The 20,890-nt window shown below is 37.9% G+C and overlaps 1 protein-coding gene across 1 annotated transcript in view; it reads left to right on the forward strand.

Annotated features, from left to right (window-relative positions):
* tpcn2 (two pore segment channel 2) overlaps positions 1 to 20,890 on the forward strand; it is a 46,131-nt gene that overhangs the window by 12,438 nt on the left and 12,803 nt on the right. The window contains exons 2-15 of the mRNA XM_051379999.1: positions 3,447 to 3,502; positions 6,194 to 6,270; positions 6,758 to 6,935; positions 7,112 to 7,228; positions 8,794 to 8,900; positions 11,020 to 11,092; positions 14,463 to 14,562; positions 14,643 to 14,708; positions 14,798 to 14,862; positions 15,807 to 15,898; positions 16,478 to 16,559; positions 19,425 to 19,514; positions 19,635 to 19,754; positions 19,923 to 19,982. Coding sequence (XP_051235959.1) covers positions 3,447 to 3,502; positions 6,194 to 6,270; positions 6,758 to 6,935; positions 7,112 to 7,228; positions 8,794 to 8,900; positions 11,020 to 11,092; positions 14,463 to 14,562; positions 14,643 to 14,708; positions 14,798 to 14,862; positions 15,807 to 15,898; positions 16,478 to 16,559; positions 19,425 to 19,514; positions 19,635 to 19,754; positions 19,923 to 19,982 — 1,283 coding nt within the window. The remainder of the gene's footprint in view (positions 1 to 3,446; positions 3,503 to 6,193; positions 6,271 to 6,757; positions 6,936 to 7,111; positions 7,229 to 8,793; positions 8,901 to 11,019; positions 11,093 to 14,462; positions 14,563 to 14,642; positions 14,709 to 14,797; positions 14,863 to 15,806; positions 15,899 to 16,477; positions 16,560 to 19,424; positions 19,515 to 19,634; positions 19,755 to 19,922; positions 19,983 to 20,890) is intronic.

Here is a 20,890-nt window from a genome sequence, read left to right on the forward strand (position 1 = left end):
TAGCTAAATTTAAGGAGGAATTCCTTCAGTGTTTAATTCAATGCCATGTCTGAATTTAACAGAGTCCTATAATAACTTTAGTCCCTCTGAAATTGATAATCTTGTCGATAGTGCTGCAGGCTCACTACGATCAACATTAGACTCTATCGCTCCTATAAAAAGGAAATTATTAAAACATAGGAGACTAGCACCTTGGTACAACCACCAAACCCGCCAGTTAAAACAAATAGCTAGGAAATCTGAAAGGAAATGGCGCTCTTCCAAATTATCAGAATATCGCTCAATTTGGCAAGATAATCTTAAAACTTATAGAAAGGCCCTCCGTAATGCCAGAGGAGCCTATTACTCAGCACTAATAGAAGAAAATAAGAATAACCCTAGGTTCCTCTTCAGCACTGTAGCCAGGCTGACAGAGAGTCACAGCTCTATTGAGCCACATATCCCCATAAACTTAAGTAGCAATGACTTCATGAGCTTCTTCTATAATAAAATGATTACTATTAGAGAGAAAATTCATCACCAACTGCCATCAACAGTTATCAGTGGCTCTCCAAGTTCAGGGACTTCTGCCAATGTAAACTTAGATATATATTTAGACTGTTTTTCTGCTATCGATCTTCATCAGTTAACTTCATCGAAGCCATCAACCTGTCTGTTAGACCCGATCCCAACTAGGCTGCTTAAAGAAGTTGTTCCCTTAATTGGCACTTCTTTACTGGATATGATTAATGTTTCTTTATTATCAGGATATGTACCACAGTCCTTTAAAGTAGCTGTAATTAAACCCCTTCTTAAAAAGCCCACTCTTGACCCAGGGGTTTTAGCCAACTATAGACCGATTTCTAACCTCCCCTTCCTCTCTAAGATTCTGGAGAAAGTAGTCGCCAAAGAGTTGTGTGACTTTCTACATAACAATAGTTTATTTGAGGATTTTCAGTCAGGATTTAGAGTTCATCACAGCACAGAGACAGCTCTGGTTAAAGTTAATAATGACCTTCTGATTGCTTCTGACAATGGACTTGTCTCTGTACTTGTATTATTAGATCTTAGTGCTGCATTTGACACCATTGACCATAATATTCTTTTACAGAGACTTGAGCATCAAATTGGCATTAAAGTAAACCGCACTAAGCTGGTTTAAGTCATATTTATCAGATCGCTCCGCAGTTTGTACATGTTAACGATGAATCCTCCATAAATACTAAAGTTAGTCATGGAGTTCCACAAGGTTCTGTACTTGGACCAATACTATTTACTTTATATATGCTCCCTTTAGGGAACATTATTAGGAATCACTCCATTAACTTTCACTGTTATGCAGATGATACGCAGTTATATTTATCAATCAAGCCTGATGAAATTAATCAATTGTCTAAATTACAAACATGTCTTAAGGACATAAAATCCTGGATGACCTGCAATTTTCTGATGTTAAACTCAGAAAAAAATGAAATTCTTGTTCTTGGCCCCAAAAACCTTAGAGACTCACTGTCTAAAGATATAGTTAATCTAGATGGCATTAACTTGGCCTCTAGCACCACTGTCAGGAATCTTGGAGTTATCTTTGATCAGGATTTGTCATTTAACTCCCACGTAAAGCAGACCTCTAGGACTGCCTTCTTTCATTTATGTAATATTACAAAAATTAGACACATCCTATCACAGACAGATGCAGAAAAACTAATCCATGCATTTGTTACTTCAAGGCTGGATTACTGCAACGTTTTATTATCAGGTTGCCCCAATAAGTCCATTAAAACGCTCCAATTAATTCGGAACGCTGCAGCACGAGTACTGACAGGAACTAGAAAAAGAGATCACATCTCTCCTGTACTAGCTTCTCTGCACTGGCTCCCTGTAAAATGTAGAATAGAATTTAAAATTCTCCTCCTCACCTATAAAGCTCTTCATGGTCAGGCCCCTTCATATCTTAAAGAGCTCATAGTACCCTATTAGCCCTCTAGAACACTACGTTCTCTGAATGCTGGGCTACTTGTGGTTCCTATAGTCTCTAAAGGTAGAACAGGAGCCAGAGCCTTCAGTTACCAAGCTCCTCTCCTGTGGAACCAGCTTCCAGTTGTGGTTTTTCCTTGCCCTTGTCGCCAAGTGCTTGCTCATGGTGGTACTGTTGGGTCTCTGTAATTAATGTTTTAAAGAGTTCGGTCTAGACCTGCTCTATTTGAAAAGTGTCCTGAGATAACTTCTGTTATGAATTGACGCTATACAAATAAAATTGAATTGAATTGAAATTGCTCCCGATGCTGAATGGGTGAATGTGGCATGTAGTGTAAAAGTGCTTTGAGTGGTCGGAAAGACTAGAAAGGCGCTATACAAGTATAATGCATTTACCACAGTGGCCCTTTGCTCTCTCTCCAGTTGTTCCTGTCCAATAACATGTTTAGTGTTATTACTGTTGAATGAAAATAAACCTTTTCAATGTGCATTTTGAACCGGTATGACTTGGCAAATGTTTTCAGAAGGCTGCTTTCTTAAACAAATACCTTTATTAAAAGATATTTAATTTAAATATTCTTTAACATGTTATCATTAGTCACTGTCAACCAATTTGACGTAGCTGAGAGCTTCATCTCTCTTACTCTGTGCTGTTTGCCACAGTATTGTAAATCACAGCACTGGTTTTGATATTGGTAATTGGACCTGTACTTGTATAGCGCCTTTCTAGTCTTCCGACCTCTCAGAGCTCTTTTAAACTACATGCCACATTCACCCAGCAATGGCAAAGCCCATCGAACAGAAACACATTCACAATTCGGGGTTCAGTATCTTGCTCAAGGATACTTCGACATGTGGCAGGAGGAGCCAGGGATCGGAGCCAACATTCCGATTTGGGGACGACCCGATCTTCCTCTGCACCATGGCCGCCACTTTTATTTGATAACACATATGGTGATACTTTTTAACTGTCATATTTTTGCCCCAAAGAAGCCATAGCCTATTTTCTTAGTGCCACCCTGAGGACAAACTTAACATGTTTGGCATTACTACTGTAGGCTGTAAAAATAGCAACATCATCAAATATGTCTGTGATAGGCCAATATCAGCTGATAATATCAGTCAAGCTCATGTATGTCCCACACTTGTGTTGCTGGGTGTGATACAGATTTCAGGCTTTTAAGGCTTGATTTATCTAGTATGACATTCTATTCAGACTTATAGAATGACCACAGTTTCTGGCTGAGTGGGTAGTTTTGGTGTTTGAGTAGAGATAAGTAGAAGAATAAGCCAGACCTGTATACTAGCTTCTGTTTCTCCCAATCCTGCCTCAAGAAAAAACAAACAGTTCCCAACCCGACCAGTTCTACAGACAACATCTCAGAGACATTTTGTGTTGTGCGTGAAGGCCACAGTGTTCAGAGCACTCCTGGGATATGTTCAGATCTTTGTTCATTCTGCTGTTGAGATGTCACTTGTGTCACTATCCACAGACGATGAGGACATCTACATCCAACAAGCTGTGGTATTCATCGAGGACGCCATACAGGTAATGACAGCAAGTTCTTTTTTTGTGTGTCCTTCATGCTCATGCTCCATGAATTCACCTTATTGTAAGGCGTTCTTGTCCACCATAGTAGTGGATCTCAACTGGGGGAACCCCAGCGGTCTTAAATGGGGGATATATTAATTTCACTATTATTTGATTAACTATAAAAGTTAGCTCAATGAGAGAATGTATAAAAATGCCTATTGTATTCACAGGTTTCACTGTTAATCTGCCAGTCTACAGTATAGGCAAATATGGAAGAACTAAATCTTATCAGATGGGGATCCCTGATGTGGCCTGATGTGTATCAACTGGGGAGTTCTTGATAACAAAAAGGTTGAGAACCTCTACAGTATGTGAAAATATACATAAGCCAGGTGTGTGTTGCATAAGTCTCACCTTTCTTTAGCCTTAAAATATGTGTTGTTGTTTTTTTTTCTTACTGGGGTTCCCACACATCCTGGAAAACCTGGAAATTTATAGACTAGTTTTCCAGTCATTTGATTAAAATGCCCAAATATCCTGGAAATAATCTGTTTTGTTCCTGGAACATTTAAATTGTATTTTAGCCTGTGCTGCGGTCAAATTATTGTTCCAGTGAGAGGAAAACTGTAGTCAATTCAGAAAACTGAAAAATCAGCTGCAGTGAGGACGGTCAACCATCCACAATAGCAATAGCTAACACCATAAACGATGTGGCTGGCCACTGTATGTGAGCAAGTGCTGTCCTGTATTGTCAAGAAAAACTCCTGGAAAATTTCCTGAAAAGCACCTTAAAAACGATTTCTTAAAAAGAGTGGGAACCCTGATACTGCTGTAATACCTGCTCAGCAAATGATCTCTGGCCAGAAGGTCTAGAAGTCTCCAGTAAGATTGTTTAAAAAACAACAACAACTAAACATCAATCTCACTAGATTATATTACACTAGCTATAATTTCTCCCTACTGGTTGATTTTAAATTCTGCTCTGGACATACAAAGCGTCACATGTGCTTCACCTCTGTGCTTAAAAGAGTAGAAGAGCAGGTATTTCTGGATGTTCCAAGGCTGAAAACTAAAGGGGCTCATGTTGTTGTTGCTCTTCCACTATGAAACTGATCTAGTACTACTGGCAATGGCATGGTCAATCCACAATAACACTATTATATATCTTTTTTACTGTCAATATAAAACTTTCTGCTAGGTATACAGATTTGAAATTGGGAACGGCACTGGTAGCAGATTGTACCTCGGTAAGCAGATAACCTGTATTGAGGAATTGAACTCAGTTAGGAGAGAAACGTCAGATTGGTCAATCTGGTACAGCCTCCGACAAAGTCTCAGAAAAGCCAGAGAAGCATACTGTATTTTATTTTCCAATTTGGCTTTTTGTGCTTTTAACAGTTTGTCTTGATGTCTGCATGCCAGCAACAGCCAACACTGGAGGCATTGTGTTTTTAGGTTGTCCATCTGTTTCAGGTAAATAAGATTTCTCAGGAACACCTTGAGGGAATTTCTTCAATTTTGGCACAAAGGCCACTTGGACTCAAGGATAAACTGATTTGAATTTGGTGGTCACTGTGTAAAACATTTATTTGGCCAGAATTGATATGGTAATTTTGACAAAATGTCATACAGGTGTTTAATCAACATCAGTCACCACTATTAGTGTTGCTGTGCACCTTTGTCTCTGTCTTTGTCCTTGTGTCTTTACCTCCCCAACTGGTTGAGGCAGACGACCACCCACCTAGAGCCGGGGTCTGTCCTAGGTTTCTGCCTCTTAAAAGGCAGTTTTTCCTTGCCCTTGTCGCCAAGGTCTTGCTCGTGGTGGTACTGTTGGGTCTCTGTAAATAATGTTTTAAAGAGTTCGGTCTAAACCTGCTCTATTTGAAAAGTGCCCTGAGATAACTTCTGGTGTGAATTGGCGCTATACAAATAAAATTAAATTGGAATACAACAAGGAAGTGATGACATTTTTTATCCAAAAGGTCAAAGGTCAACTTCACTGTAATATCATAATGACCTTGGTCATTATTCAACGCCATAACTCAGGAACAGAATGGGAGATTGTGACCATATTTCACAGTTGGTCAGACACTGAATATGTGACACTTATGATCAAAGGTCAAAAGTCACTGTGACATCAAAATAGATTTTCAGCAATAATTTAAGAATGAACTGGGCAATTCCAGATTCCACACTGGGATGACACAATGAGTAAACATTAGCACAGTACAGGCTTTCACCTTTTCGTCTCATCCATTCTGCTTTTCACTTCCTGCCTTATTCTGAATTTTACCTGACTGCAAACAACGTATTGGAATGTGGTGAGCTAATGGTGATCCTGTGAATGACTTTCACCTCCAGCCCCTAGAGAGGCTTCACATCTAAAAATACCAGGAGAAAACAAAAGCACCACATTAAGTATAGCTATACTCTGTAAGAATGCATCGTTACATAGTAGAACATGTACCTGTTTAACCAATATGTCTCTGATAATCCTCCATTAATCAGTTCGAATGTGATATACCATTTAATAAATTCTTTCGAAGTCTTCATAACATATATTATGACAGACATTGATGTAAAAACAACTTGACTGGTTGGTGGAGGCATACAAGTTCTAGTTACTGTATTGATTTCTTCCCTTTCTTTTTTGTTTCCAATATAAAGCACTTTTGTCATATATTAATAAAGTTTGTTTGCCCATAGTACCGGTCCATCAACCACCGTGTGGATGCCAGCTCACTCCGACTGTATCGATGGTACTACTCTAGGATATGCCAGTGGTAAGTTCACAATCTAAATCTAAATTAATGTGTCAAATTTTACAACGTTTCACCAAACTAGGGTGGCCAGGGGTAGCAACTGCCACCTCATGCCACCCCTCTCAGTCCACCTCTGATGATACTGCACTGTACTGAGTTTATTTGCAGTAAGTAGTCTTGTAGTAAGTCTTGGAGCAGAGATAAGTTAAATTTACCGAAATTTACTTGACCTTGTGTGGGATGCAAAAGGGAGCACATGGTTTCTCCACATAAACCTCAAAACCTTACAGCCACAGGCAAAACGTAGCTTTGCCGAATTAATGATTTAGAGTAGGTCTGTCACAGTTTCAGCAGTCAGAAGTCTTAAATGGCTCGCATAGCTCCTTAGGTAAGGCGCAGCTTCATTTATTGCCAGAAGCTGCTTCATGCAAATTGAGGCGTATTTATTTATTTATAACTTGTCTAATACTGTCAATGCCATCCGCTCACCAATCTTTCCCTGCTCCAGGGGCTTGGGCCTAACCATCGCAGTGGTGTTGTTGCTGGCATTTATTGAGCGTCCGTCCTCCCTGTCTGTCTCCTCTGACCCCCGGCATCGCTCTCCAACCTGGGAACCTCCTTGTGGCCTCACCGAAAGCATCGAGATGGTCTGCCTCATCATCTTCTGTCTTGATCTTGCTGTCAAAGTAAGCAAAGCCGGGGTGGGAAACATGTGCTCCCAGGACAGCTGTCTGGTTAAACAAGGGTTTCAATATGGGTTTTGCCATGGGATGTTTCTAATTAATCTTGCAGCTATTCCGAGTTATTTCCTATTTGTTTGTCCATTTTTACCAGTGCTTTACTTTGGCTGTTTTGTCCTCAGAGCTACCTGATTGGCTGGGAGGAATTCAGAAAGAACAAATGGCTGATTGCCTACACAGTGGTCATTTCAATCTCTGTCATCGACTGGGTGTTGTCTGTCAGCATGGTGTGTGATGAGGTGAGGCTGTCTTCTGTCATGCTTCTTTAAGCTTGTTGTGCAAAATCAAATACTAGTATCCAGTGAAGACAATCAGCACTAATATAGGAGTGAATCAAAAGGTTGAGATACACAGTATGGTTATATCTTTAGAGAATTCAATGACACAGTACAACCCAACATGAAACCGGCTATAAGCCACTTTCAAACTGCATTCTTGTAGACCTGTAGACCATCATGGCATTCAGCCAAGTACTGTCCGAATGAAAGTGGTCCGGCTCAGTCCAAGTTATTAAAGTCACCAGAGACGTTGGAAGTTAGTCAGTTGGTGGAAACTTTGCTTCAATTTGAATGGCAAGGATCATTTATCTTTATTGTTATTTACAACAATTTACACCAGTTCTACTGCGTTTTACAGCAGACCAGAACACCAACATACTGTATGTGAAAGCAGCCACAGCAGCTACACAGGAATCAACACTGAACTAATACATGAGAACTGAAAAAGGAGAGGAAGGTTACTTACTACACTTATACCACATTAAAAAGGGGAAAAATACATTATGTAAGTTTAAACATTTTTATCAATTGATGGATTTTCCCCACATCCATGCAAGTATCCCAACATGCATTAAACATAAAGCAGTGCCAGTGAAGGAGAATTTTAGGTTGACAATTCTTATCATTTTTATACTACAACTGTTTCTGTTTCAACAAATTTATTTTTTTATTCAATTATGAATTAAACTAAATTCGTAAGTTTTTAACTGGTTATGAAACAGTCTCAGTTTAATACTGTTGGATTTAGAAGAAACACTACTGCTTTTGTCCACAGGGGACGCCAAAATCAAAACATAAAAATTAATACAGTTCAAATAACTTGTTGATTTATCAAAGCAGTGCATACTTGAAAGTTTGCATCAACATTACTTCGGAGATGTAAGGACCCACTATCTGGTCTGGACTGGCAGCTGGCCTGCTAGCTGCTGAGGTGACTCAGCAGGTCAGCGTCTATAATCATCCCATGGGAGAACAATCTTATCTTAGCAAACCATTTGGTAATTTGCTGGTGGCTCTGATGCTACCATAGTGTTTTAAACATAAGATATAATAACTTTTGTGAGGAAAACACACATCTGAGAGTCAAAATCTAAGATCTGTTTATGCCAAATCAGTTTGTCTGATTGTAAATTTAAGGTTCATATTTTTATGTAAATTTATGGGTCCTAATATTTACAGATATCATCGCACTGCAGTAGAAATTTATAAATATATATAAATAAAAAGAGACAGTGGCAGTGTTATATATGATATACGTTTTTGTATATTGTAAATATACATTACAGTGAGAATAAAAGATGTATCACAGTTGAAAGCTCTGACAAAGGAAGGTTAGCAGAATTTGTAGGGTCATCACCATATCCCAATTGCAAATTAAAGGTACAGCATCTCCCTGTTCTTGTGAGTTTGCTCTCACCATGCCAAGTTCAAACTCCCAGGGATGCATCTTCAATCTTGGGATACTCTGTATTGAGAAGAACCAACTCAATTCAAAAAAGTGATGTTGTCTTTTCTGTGTTAATCAGAAACTGAGAGTACGACGACTACTCCGGCCATTCTTCCTCCTGCAAAACTCCTCCCTGATGAAAAAGACACTGAAATGCATCAAGAGGACTCTGCCAGAGATCGCCAGGTATCTGACTTTTACATTGCCAGGACTGTCTGATTTCTATTCATTTATAAGTAATCTATTTTTCAACATTTAATGTTTCCTAATTTAAAGATATATTCTGTAACATTTCCAAATTAAAATGTCTATAAACACTAGAGCTATGTTCTATATGTAGTTGAGTTGTGTTCTTCCATTATCCCAAATGTTTCCAACAAACTCAGAGAAATCTGTAATTTTATTCAGGTAACCGGTCGCCTGTCAATGGCATCATATCCCCTTTGTGCATGCGTCAGCGTTGTGGTTGTCTGCCAGAAGCTGTCATACATACTTTTTATCCAGTTTGAACTGCTTTATTCAGTGTTTTAGCGGTTTTAATCAGCGGGTCTGTTTGTTTTGGAGAGGAGGAGACCTCTGTGGATCGTTGGGCTCACGCTAGAAACCTCCTGAACCATTAACACTGAAGAAATCCTAACCGGGAGAAGCTGACTGCAATGAAAGCAATGGTGGTGAAGACAACAAATCCCATGATCCCACCCCCTAGTGGCAGAAATTATATATTGTATGTTTAATGCAAGCTGATGTGGCTATAAGAGACAAGTACAAGATAAAAGCATATGCTAAAACTGGTAATAAAATGTGTAATAACCGCACTGGTAGAGTCATAAAATCAGCAAACTGGCGCAGTAACAGTGTTTGCTAATTTACTTCAGTAAACGATTACTTATTACTGATTGAAAAAGAAATTGCATCACATGATTAATTACTCAAAAGCAAAAGTAACTAGTTACATTGCCCATCATTAGCAGGGGAATGGGGAGCTCAGAACAGCGAACATTTTTTATAGTACAAACGGAAACTACTGTGAAACCTTCCATTTGCTTAGACAACACATAAAAAAGCCACAAATGACTGCAGCACACTCTCACTTCTGTCAGTGGCTCGCTGCTTCCCTAGAACACAGCCCCAGACTGAAGACCGTAATACCACTACTTTATGATGCGCTCTCTGATTGTGTCCAGAAGCAGGTATTGAATTCAGAACATGAACAGTCAGGAACGTTTGGAGGTTCTGTTTGGTACTATAGATCTGGAATAATGGAGGAGTTATTTCATCTTGACAAAACAATATTAGGCACTTCAGTTGGGCCTCAAACTCTCCCAGTTCAATCATCAAATATTGAATGTTTAGAGCAGGGGTGCTCAAACTTTTCCCTTGCAGGGCCAATACTGAAATTTAATGGAGGAATACTGTTAAGATGCCAAATAGTACAAGGATCCCAAGTTCCCTTAACAGACTTCCTATGTATAGTGTTACTCTGTACACAATGCTCAGATTACGAAAAAAATCATATTTTGAGAATTTTCACCTCACAAAAAAGCCGCAGCCCCACTTTGGGCAGCCTTGATATAAGGCTGGTCTGAGACTCTTAAAGCCCTTTTACACTTAGAAGGGTTTTATAAGTTATGGATTAAGTATATGATGGTCATTCCCATGCTCTACTACTATACTACTTCTACTATGTCTCATAAGTTGTTGCAGCCATTTTTTGGGCGGCTAACATTTGTTACACAGATTTGGTTTTAAAAAAAGTTTTTGACCAAACACAAATCTCTAAAGTTGGTAAAGAATCCCTCCAAAATACCACAGTAAGACCATGACAAACATTGTAAAAAAAGGTTGTAGAGGTCAACAGCTCATTTTATACAGCGAGGTCCAGTTTAAGACAATGGTCTCACTACAATGAAATGGATACTATGCGGACCAACATTATCACACATGAATACAATTCAGCTTATTGAATCCACAAGAGTTGCAGAGTGTGCATTCCAGTAATTCCCAATGTATGTAACTCCAATACTGTTTATGGACCCCAGTATGTAGAAATATTCATGTACACACAATTATACCACATGCAAAAAAATGGTTGTATGTATGGTTGTATTTTAGGCAAAAAACTACATGGGAATAGCATAAAGTTGACACGTCTGTAAAGGGGACACTCATGGATACCCATACAACCCATTTTAATTCAAATATCTTAAAGTCAAAGGCACCCCTTTGAAAATAGATTTCAATTTATCACTGACTCCCGGGCTTGTTCACCCCCACCCTGAGTGTGTGTGTTCTGCCGTCTTTGCAGTGTCATCCTGCTGCTGGCGCTCCACCTCTGCCTCTTTACTATGATCGGCATGCTGCTGTTTGCTAAAACTGAGGTAAGTTCAGCTCTTTACTGTACTGCTGACATTTTACGATGTGTTGACGTGTGTGTGTGTGTGATATAGATGTACTAATTAATTGGTTGATCTATTAATCTGGTACTGATTATCAGGCATTAAGATAATGGGCACCGATTTCTGTGCTCAAGAGGTCGATAAACAAACAATTTCTTCAGACACATCTGCAGGCAGCCTCGTCAGTGTGGCTGCTGTGGAACGATGTTAGCATTCCCATTTATAAGTTTTGGGAAGGTGGTGAAAAAGTCCTGTTATATGCATTCTACATGCGTCCTGCTGTAAACCCAAAAGTCCTTGTATTTTCTCAACGTTAACACAAATTAACAAAATTCTAAAAAAAAAAAAAAAAACCTCAAACATTCCAGCAGCTGGGGCAGATACTGTAAAATAACAGAACGAATACTTATTTTACTGTTAATTGTCAAACATTTTTAGAAATGTATTAACATTATTAAAGTTGAATTTAACAATTTAATCTATTAAATAAACAATACAGATCTGCAAAAAAGATAGATTTGCAAATGTATTTTAACTGGCTTTTTATGTGGAAAAAGGACATTTTAAATAAGCTGTAATTTTGTGATTTTGTGATTTTTTTTACAGTTACATTTTTCATGTTATTTACATTAGACATGTAAATTCACAGGCTATTTATGTAGTTTTATTAATATTTCCATGTATTTAAAAAATATAGAAAAAATATGTTAAATAAACTTTTTTTTACAGTGTAACATTGTCATTATTTTTTGGGAAGGATAAACAACTGGATGACAATATCCGAATCATTCTCTTGCACCCCTCCCAATCCCACCCTTACTTACATGACAGTGTAGTAAGTAAGAAAATAATAATAAATAATACCAATAATAATAATATCTAAATTAAAAGTTCAAAATTGTAATCATAAAAAACAATAAAAATAAGTTAGAGTAACACAATATGTATGTATAAGTAGTAATATTAAAATAAATACACTAAAATATATAAATAGCCTCAATCTTTAGGCAATTAATGTAATAAGCAAAAAATAATGGAAATGGCCTGCCATGAACAAGTGGTGATAACAGGAGTGTAACACGAATTATGATGCTAGAAGAAAAGAAAGAAGAAGAAATGTAAGTTAAAAAAAAAATAGGATAACAGAAAATCTAAATAGATAAGAAATGCACAGATGTATCTATATCAGTAGAGCAACTCAAACTGTCTCATCCCAGATCAACATTTGTACTTTGTCATAATAGGCCAAAAAGGAGACCATAGTTTATGACATCTTTTTAAATTGTATTTCCAACCCCGCCCCCACCCCCCACCCCCCGCTCTCTAAATATCGGCATCGACCAAACCCATATCAGTTGACCACCAGTGAGTGGCAGAGAAAAGGTTGGATATGTAGGATGTGAAATATGTGTAAACAAGAACAAAGCTTTAACCGACTATACGGTGGAGGCCCAGAAGAAGTGAGAATATGAAGCCACTTGAACAAACTTGAGGCCCAAACAATTTCCCTCTGCCAGTTGGTTACTGAACCAGGAAGTGGAACACTCCATAACCGCCACAGCAGGGAAGGCAGAAGGACATAACTAAAAATAATAATATAGAAATAATGCACAACAGCATTCTAAACCAATATTGTATGGTGAGACTGATTTACATATTACATTCATAAACCATAATGCCTGCCAAATGAAGTATTTAATTCATTTAAATAAAAAGTTCACAGAAGTTTGTGATTTTAGTAGAGCTACTGTAGCAAGACTCGCTACTACGAGGGTTCTCCCAGCACACAGACCAGCCACAGGGATTACTGAACAAGACAACTTTATTCTTTTGTCTGCCACTCACACAATTGACACACAACTTAGCCTGCTTCAAAAGTCCATTCAGGTCTACTCCTGTTGTGTCTTCTCTGTCATGTGTGTCCGGGCCTCGAGGTCCAGCACACTACTGCCTTAAAAGAGGTGAGAGTGATTAGTACCAGTACCAGCTGCACAACCCACACCCACCACTACAGATACCTTATATTGGGAAGTGAAACTGTAGCTTTCATGTTTTGTTCCAGAAGTAAGAAAACATTTGTAATGATGCAAATTACAAGAAACCCTCCCCTGGGTATGGAGTGGAAAAAAAAAAAATTGCCACACCCCTCGCACCATAACACAGTCACATCTGAATACACAGACAAGATGCAGTAGTCAAGTCAAGTCAAATTTGATTTATAAAGCACAAAATCACCATTTGCATCAGTTGGCTTTACAATCTGTACAACATTCAACACCCTCTGTCCTTAGATCCCAATTGGGGTAAGGAAAAACCTGTTCAACAGGGAAAACAACATTCATAAGTAGAAGAAACATTTCAGATTTTGCCTGTCTGGACATTTTCTTCCTGGTGAGCAGTAATCCGCTGACTGAACGTCATAGTTAGAGTGTGAACAGTAGCTTTTCTGTGGGACTTTGCCTGATGCAAATTTTTCACACTATAAACAATATAGGCTTAAAAATAAAAAAATTGTAGTTCCAAAAGTCAGCATCCAGGACCACCACTGCATACACTGTCCTGTTGTCCTAAATACTCACTAGTGCAGTGGTTTCCCACCTTGGGGTCGCCAAAGCTTCATAGGCTTTCTTGGTTGTAAAAGGTCTCTGCTTAACAGCCTCGTCCTGCATTAGAAAAGTATGCAGTTAAAGCAACGCAAGAGCTAATAAAACAATGGCCAATCATCAGTGAGAAGAAAACACTGAATTTGTCATAAAAGAAACTAGTTAAGTATGTATGATTGTTACATAAAAAAATACAGAAAAAGAATTGTATAAAATTACTAAAAATACCAGAAAAACTCAATATTCACAGGAAATAATCTACTCAAAATTCATCGAAATCTCTGGTTTTACACAAACTTCCTGCAGTTATTGTGTTCACTGTTTGGGTTTGTCAGTTTGTGGAATGATAGAAAAGGGCTCCATTAAGGAAAAAGGTTGGGAACCAGAGCAGTTGAGTCCCTAATGTGTGTTAGTCTGCAGCAGATAACATCCCCCTACATTTCCCCCTACCTTTGTGCAGCATATTTAACTAAACTGTAACTAATGATTATTTTTCATGATCCAATTATTTATTAATATGTCAATTAATCAAGCTGAGAAGATATTTCATAGAGAAGAACAATAAATGCGTGTCCCAGGTTGTCTGACAGTAAAATTCTGTTTTATATTGGACAACAGTCCCGAAACTCGTATCAGGAACCGAAAAGCAACAGGACTTTCTTTTTGAGTGGCTGAAACCAATTGTTCATATATTCTTAAATTTGTAGAACAATGTGTGCCCATCACGCTCTCTCCTTGTCTCTGTTCAGGACCCAAAGAAGAACGGGGAGTGGGAGTTACATTTCAGAAACCTGCCTAATTCCCTCACCTCTCTGCTGGTGCTGCTCACCACAGCCAACAACCCAGATGGTACACAATCAGTCACATGATCGCACATTGTTTCTGTCCTTTAAGAATCTGATAATCTTTTCTCTCCTGGCCTGTCACAGTGATGATCCCTGCCTACTCCCTTAACAGAGGTTACTCCATTTTCTTTGTGGCCTTCAGTGTGATTGGTAAGCAGTGATTATTATTGTCTGTGTCAGTGCAGCATATAAATGCGTTTGAGGGAAGTGTTTGAGAGTTTTGTTTTGCTTCCTGGCAGGAACCTACTGTCTGATGAACTTACTCACAGCAATCATCTATAACCAGTTCAGGGGATATTTACTGGTGAGTCACATGTTCATGAGCTCATGCTGCTGGGGAGCATTTCCTTGTCCTGGGAATGATCTTACAGTTACAATTCCATGCATGCATACTGGGAACCACCCAGTACGAGCACGCTCTTCTACTGGTGAGCAATATGGTCATATGTGGCGGATCATTAATGTGAGCCTGTGACGTGAGCGTTTAAAAAAAATCATTACTCAACAAATCATGACCGCTGTTACTGAACTGTTCCCAGCTGGAAAAGCGGGTGTGTCAGTGGGAAAAAGCAAGCCTTAGCGGTGGAAGGTAGCCAGGAGGAATCATCTCACAGTCTTTTCTTAGCAGCATACATTGGGTAATGAGGTCTGATATTGTGCTTAAAGCTGCAGTAGATAACCTTTATAAAAAATTATGAACTGGAATAACTGAAACGTTCATTATATCCTGACAGTAATATGAATAGTAATATACTTTATTTATACAGCACTTCAAAATAAAGGTATAAACCAGGATTAAAAACATTCCAGGAGGCATTGTAAATAAAATCAGCATTAGACCCTTGGGCAGGGAGTTCCAGTACTACATGTACAGAAGAGGATTAGGGCCACAAGTAAAACATTTATTTGAGTTATGTGTTTAAAGTTGTAATTTTGAATCAGGATATAGTGAAAGTTTCTGCAAATATGGCAAAAGTTTTTACTGCAGCTTTAATATAAATTCAGAAAATAGCCTGTTATTACATATTGATCCTCAGCATTGCCACTCAAGTGCATTGGAATTTTATGTGTAAAATTGATGAAACCATCACCAAAATGTGATTGTCTTTTCAACATAGATTAGCCTAGCACATAGCATATCTAAGTACAGGAAAGGAGAAAGTTGACTGAGGTTCTGACCAAGGCTTGCTCTGCAGTTATTGGAGCACAGAGCAAAAAGGATTTCTTTCTTTTCATGTTTTGGTCCAGATGTCAGTCCAAACGTCCATCATCAGGAGACGACTGGGAATCAGGGCTGCTTTCCAAGTCCTCACCTGCCATGGAGCCCAACAGGCTGCTGAGTAAGACACACCTACACACACACACACACACACACACACACACACACACACACACACACACACAAAACACAGAGCATCATATCTTAACTCTGACTCTTCACAAACAGGCATGTGCATGTGTCGTTATTTCCATTTATGTAAGATGAATCTTGAATAAGAATAAAATGTGCTGACCACCCCATAATGAGATTAATGTTACATATTGAGTTTCCCTGTCAAAATGTGATAAAAACATATTTTTAATCCTTTTAAAAAATTCTTAATCCTTTCAGAATCAGAATCACAAATACTTTAATAACAATTAACTTACAACTTTACAAATTACACTTTCCTCCAAAGTGACACTGATACTTCAGAGTGGAGTGACATGTTTTAACTTTCAACAACTTGATTTAATTTTTTATTATATATGTTCTTTTACCAATTCTGATCGAATTGCTGGGAGTTTATCACTTTAAACACATTTTCACCAGGATTTTATTTTAAAACATCTAAAAAAGTTGTATTTTTTGCTCAGAATATTCTTCCACTAAAATAAAATAAGGAAAAAGAATGGAGAGAGTTGTATTATTTTTTCAGGGAGCATGTGTGTGTAGATGCGGTGCTGGAGGTGATGTCCAGGGTCCAGATGAAGAGCTACTACAGAGTGGCCATTACTACGGTCAGAGCCGATGCCACACCTTTCTTTACACACACACACACACACACACACACACACACACACAAACACAACAAAAAACTCAAAGGGTCTCTGTCACCAAAATACAATGCAAATTATGCTTACCTTTTTCCCCTTAACACTAGGACTGCCAGAGTTCTAGCACCCCTACAGGCCCCACAGTGGTCTCCCAGACTGTCATAATGCAATATATGAATAATCAATCATATTGCAAGGATTTAAGGTTATTTTATTATCATTTACAACACAAGGTGGTACAATGAAATTCAGATGTAGTCTATTTATTTACCTTTATGCTACTTTAAAAAATATATAAATGAGTCATAAAAATGAAAATGAATTATTCATTTGTATGATGAATTGTTGAGGAAGACTCACAATCTCACAGCCTGAAGGAAGTTCACTGTGATTGTTCACGTCAACAAACAGTTCTTGAAGTGGTAAAAAAATAACCAGTTCTACCCTTACTGACATGTTGGTGTGTGTACTGGGGTTGGGGGTGCAGGATGGGGGGAAGCACCTCTGCATCACCATGCCGCTGATAGAGAAAAGCAGGCACACTCATATAAGAATGTCACATTATCAGAGCATTAAATATTTTTTGAATTTATGAGGTATAAATGCTCAGAGATCTTATTTCAGTACCTTCTAGGCTTCAGAAAAAATCCAAATCACATCTTTAGAAATAGTCATGGGATGGGATTAATTATAGGTCATCACAACCAGCACAACAAGACACAGAGTCACATGATATGAAATACACGAAAAACCAAAAGCACACCACAGTTGATATAGAATTCATAAGAAACAAGCAAATTAAATCTTCTCATTCAATGGGAATGAGCATGTCATGGATTCTGTTCATATTGCCATCTCTCTAAGGCATTTTCACTGTCTCAGTGCTGATGCAGTGTTGTTCACTAAAGCTGTGGCTTTGACTATTAAAGTGCCAAACCACCAATGATTTAACATCATGATTACCAAAAGAACACTTACATTCACAGATCCTGGTTTTGAACTTCTGTTTTCCAATCATAATACCAATTACACTGACATTTTAACAGTGTTACCCTGAGTTCGGCGTCAACATCAGACTTTGGATGGGTGAATTAATTACCCTTAATCATAGTATAGCAGTATGTACAATGATGACAAGGAAAATTCTCACTAATGGATCTGAGACAAATGAGCCTCTCAGAAAAGTCTGACTTCGCTAGGTAATCACATAAATTGGAAATATCTAGACAGAGTTTGAAATTAACTAGTAATGAACTAGTAATCTCTCTACTAGTTGGGTTTCTGAAAGGGTCACTTTTCAGTATGTGCCAGTGTCTACTCACTACTTGTTGGACTAATATAATATATATAATACACTGCAAAAACAGCCCTTCTAGAAACTAGCCAAATATTCTTAAATCTAATAAGATTTTCATGTATTGAGCAACAAAATCTGCCAATGGGTTAAGTCAGTTTTGCTTGGCTAGAATTCTTAAAACAAGTATAAATCTCTCCACTGAAAGACTGTAATGGGCCTAGAAAAAATGCCCAAAACTTCTTTAAGATAGACTTATATATAAGACTACGACGGAGTATTAGGGCCAGACTAAGAGAAATTCTTTTTTGGGGGGGAAATTACGAGAATAAAGTCATAATATTACGAGAATAAAGTCGCAATATTACGAGAATAAAGTAATAATTTTATGAGAATTCTTACAAGAAAGAGCAGTCTTCCCCCTGCGTTAAAATGAGAAATGTTGAGCATCTTGTGCAGTTATACTAGGGCTGGGCGATATGGACCAAAAGTCATATCCCGATATATTCAGGCTGAATATCGATATACGATATAAATCCCGATATTTTTTCCGCAAAGTGAGAGCAAATGTTCAGTCTCTCTCTCTCTCTCTCTCTCTCTCTCTCTCTCTCTCTCTCTCTCTCTCTCTTTTCTCTCAGACACTCACACACACTCACACACACACATACACAGACACAGAGAGCTCCGGGTCAGCAGCTTGCTTGGAGCAAGGATCACAGCGCAAATATGGTCTAATTCCATATCACATTTTAAAATATATCGATATATTTTTTATATATATATTATCGCCCAGCCCTAAGTTATACTTTGGTATCGGTTTCACAAATAAGGAAATACTTAGTCGTTTGCACAATCTGATAATAATTTGATGCTGATGTGCCAAAAGATTGTGTCTATTTCGAAGAAAGAGCACACGGACTTGGAAGAAATTGCTTCTTTTGTACATTATTCTTTTTATTATTATTACGACTTTATTCTGATTATATTATGACTTTATTCTTGTAGACCTAATATTATGACTTTATTCTGATAATATTATGACTTTATTAAATTTATTAAAAAACTTCTCTCAGTATGGCCCTAATACTCCGTAGTATAAGACACAATTTCTTCAAACTGCATAATAAAAAATAAATAAAGTTGTTTTAAATGAAGGCACCAGAAGCATCCTTATGTTTAGTGTTTTTTCTTGAAAAAATGGAAAACTAAACAGCTGCTTTATTTACAACACCGGGACAAGACTACTTTATTAAATTTAGAAGTTGTGCAAGTGGTCTCACTCTTAAAATATGGAAAATAAAATAAGATTAATTTCCCAGAAACAAGGCAGAAAACACACCGTCACCTGTGGAATTCTTCTTCCCCCAAGTGAGCAAAAAATGCACTTATTAACTGCAGATACTTAACACAAAGCATACATCGTCATTAATAAAGCTTTTCAATAGGTTACACAGAAAGAACATTTCAATTTAAAATACATTCAGATAAGAAGAAATACCATCTGTCTGTTTTCCTTTACACCGTGTGGACTTAAGGAGGCGCGGCAGTATGCAGACGTGGGCTACATGGACCGGGAGCAGTTCAGGAAGATATTTGATCAACTTGATAAAGATCACATTAAGGAGGTAAAGCTGTGACCTGCTGCTTAAAGGATTCATTCACCATTACATCTCACTTTGACATCTGTTTGACGTCTCTGACTTTGTGTGTGTGTGTGTGTGTGTGTGTGTGTGTGTGTGTCCCAGCACCCCCCCTTGCCCCAGTACAACTCTCCTGTCCTGCAGAGACTCCAGGTGATCTTTAGTCACTACTATCTCACTATACTTGGCAACGCCGTGGCACTGGCCAACGTTATGTGCATATGTGTAAGTTACACACACGCACACACGCACACACACACACACACACACACACACACACACACACACACACACACAAACACACACGCCTACATGTATATATTCACTAAACACCTTCACATGCTGATTAGGCTACTTCTATGGCAATATTACCTGTGTGTGTGTGTTTTTCAGACCGTCCTGGTGTTGAACTCTGAGAAGTCCACATCAGAGAGAGACAACTACATCATGGAGGTGAGCGCAGTCAAAACATGTCTTCTGGACAGCTTCTGACCAGCTCCAGACATGTATTGACATGTACACTGTAAAAAATAAAAATAAATTGTAAAAAAATAAATAATATAAAAGTAAAATGACCGACTCGTAAAAATACAATAATTTTCTATAATTAAAATACAGTTTGTAGCCTTATTTTAAAAGTTATAGAACTAATAAAAGTCAGCATCTGTGAAATTATTGCTGTTTTCAGTGATAAAAACTGTACTCTGACAGTTTACCAGCAGCCCAGGGTTCAAATCCGACCTGTGGCCCTTTGCTGCATGTCATCCCCTCTCTCTTCCCCCTTTCCCGTCACTCTTCAGCTGTCACAGTCCAAAAACAACAACAAACAAATCCATATAAAATTACAGAACTGTTAACTATTACTTGTTAACTATTAAATAAACAGTAAATATCTGCAAAAAATAATAGATTTGCAAATGTAATTTATCTGTCTAAATAAACTGTAATTTTAGGATTATTTACAGTTACAGATTTTTCATTTTATTTTACATTAGACATGTAAATTCACAGGGAAAACCCTGTAAACTTCCAAATTTCTTTCACATGTACGTGTATGTACATTACATGTTTAAACAAATAGTCTGTTTGGAACAGTAATGTGTCTCGTGTTTTTTCCACAAACAAAAATAGAATTTCCAAATCCTTAAATCTCCTCCTTCTCTCTCATTAAAATTTCCAGAATCTCTGAATATGCAAATGTTGTTCATTTTTCCTGCTGGACACAAAACTCTACTTCACTGTAAAGTCCATTCTTAGTGTATGTGCACTGGTGTTTTCAAGTTTCTACATCACACATACATCGTACAGGTTGCATACTGAACAAGGTGTTTCTGGTGACCCAAGCAAACTCAAGTTTAATT

The sequence above is a fragment of the Dicentrarchus labrax genome, unplaced genomic scaffold, assembly GCF_905237075.1.
Source record: "Dicentrarchus labrax unplaced genomic scaffold, dlabrax2021, whole genome shotgun sequence".
NCBI classification, from domain to species: Eukaryota; Metazoa; Chordata; class Actinopteri; family Moronidae; genus Dicentrarchus; species Dicentrarchus labrax.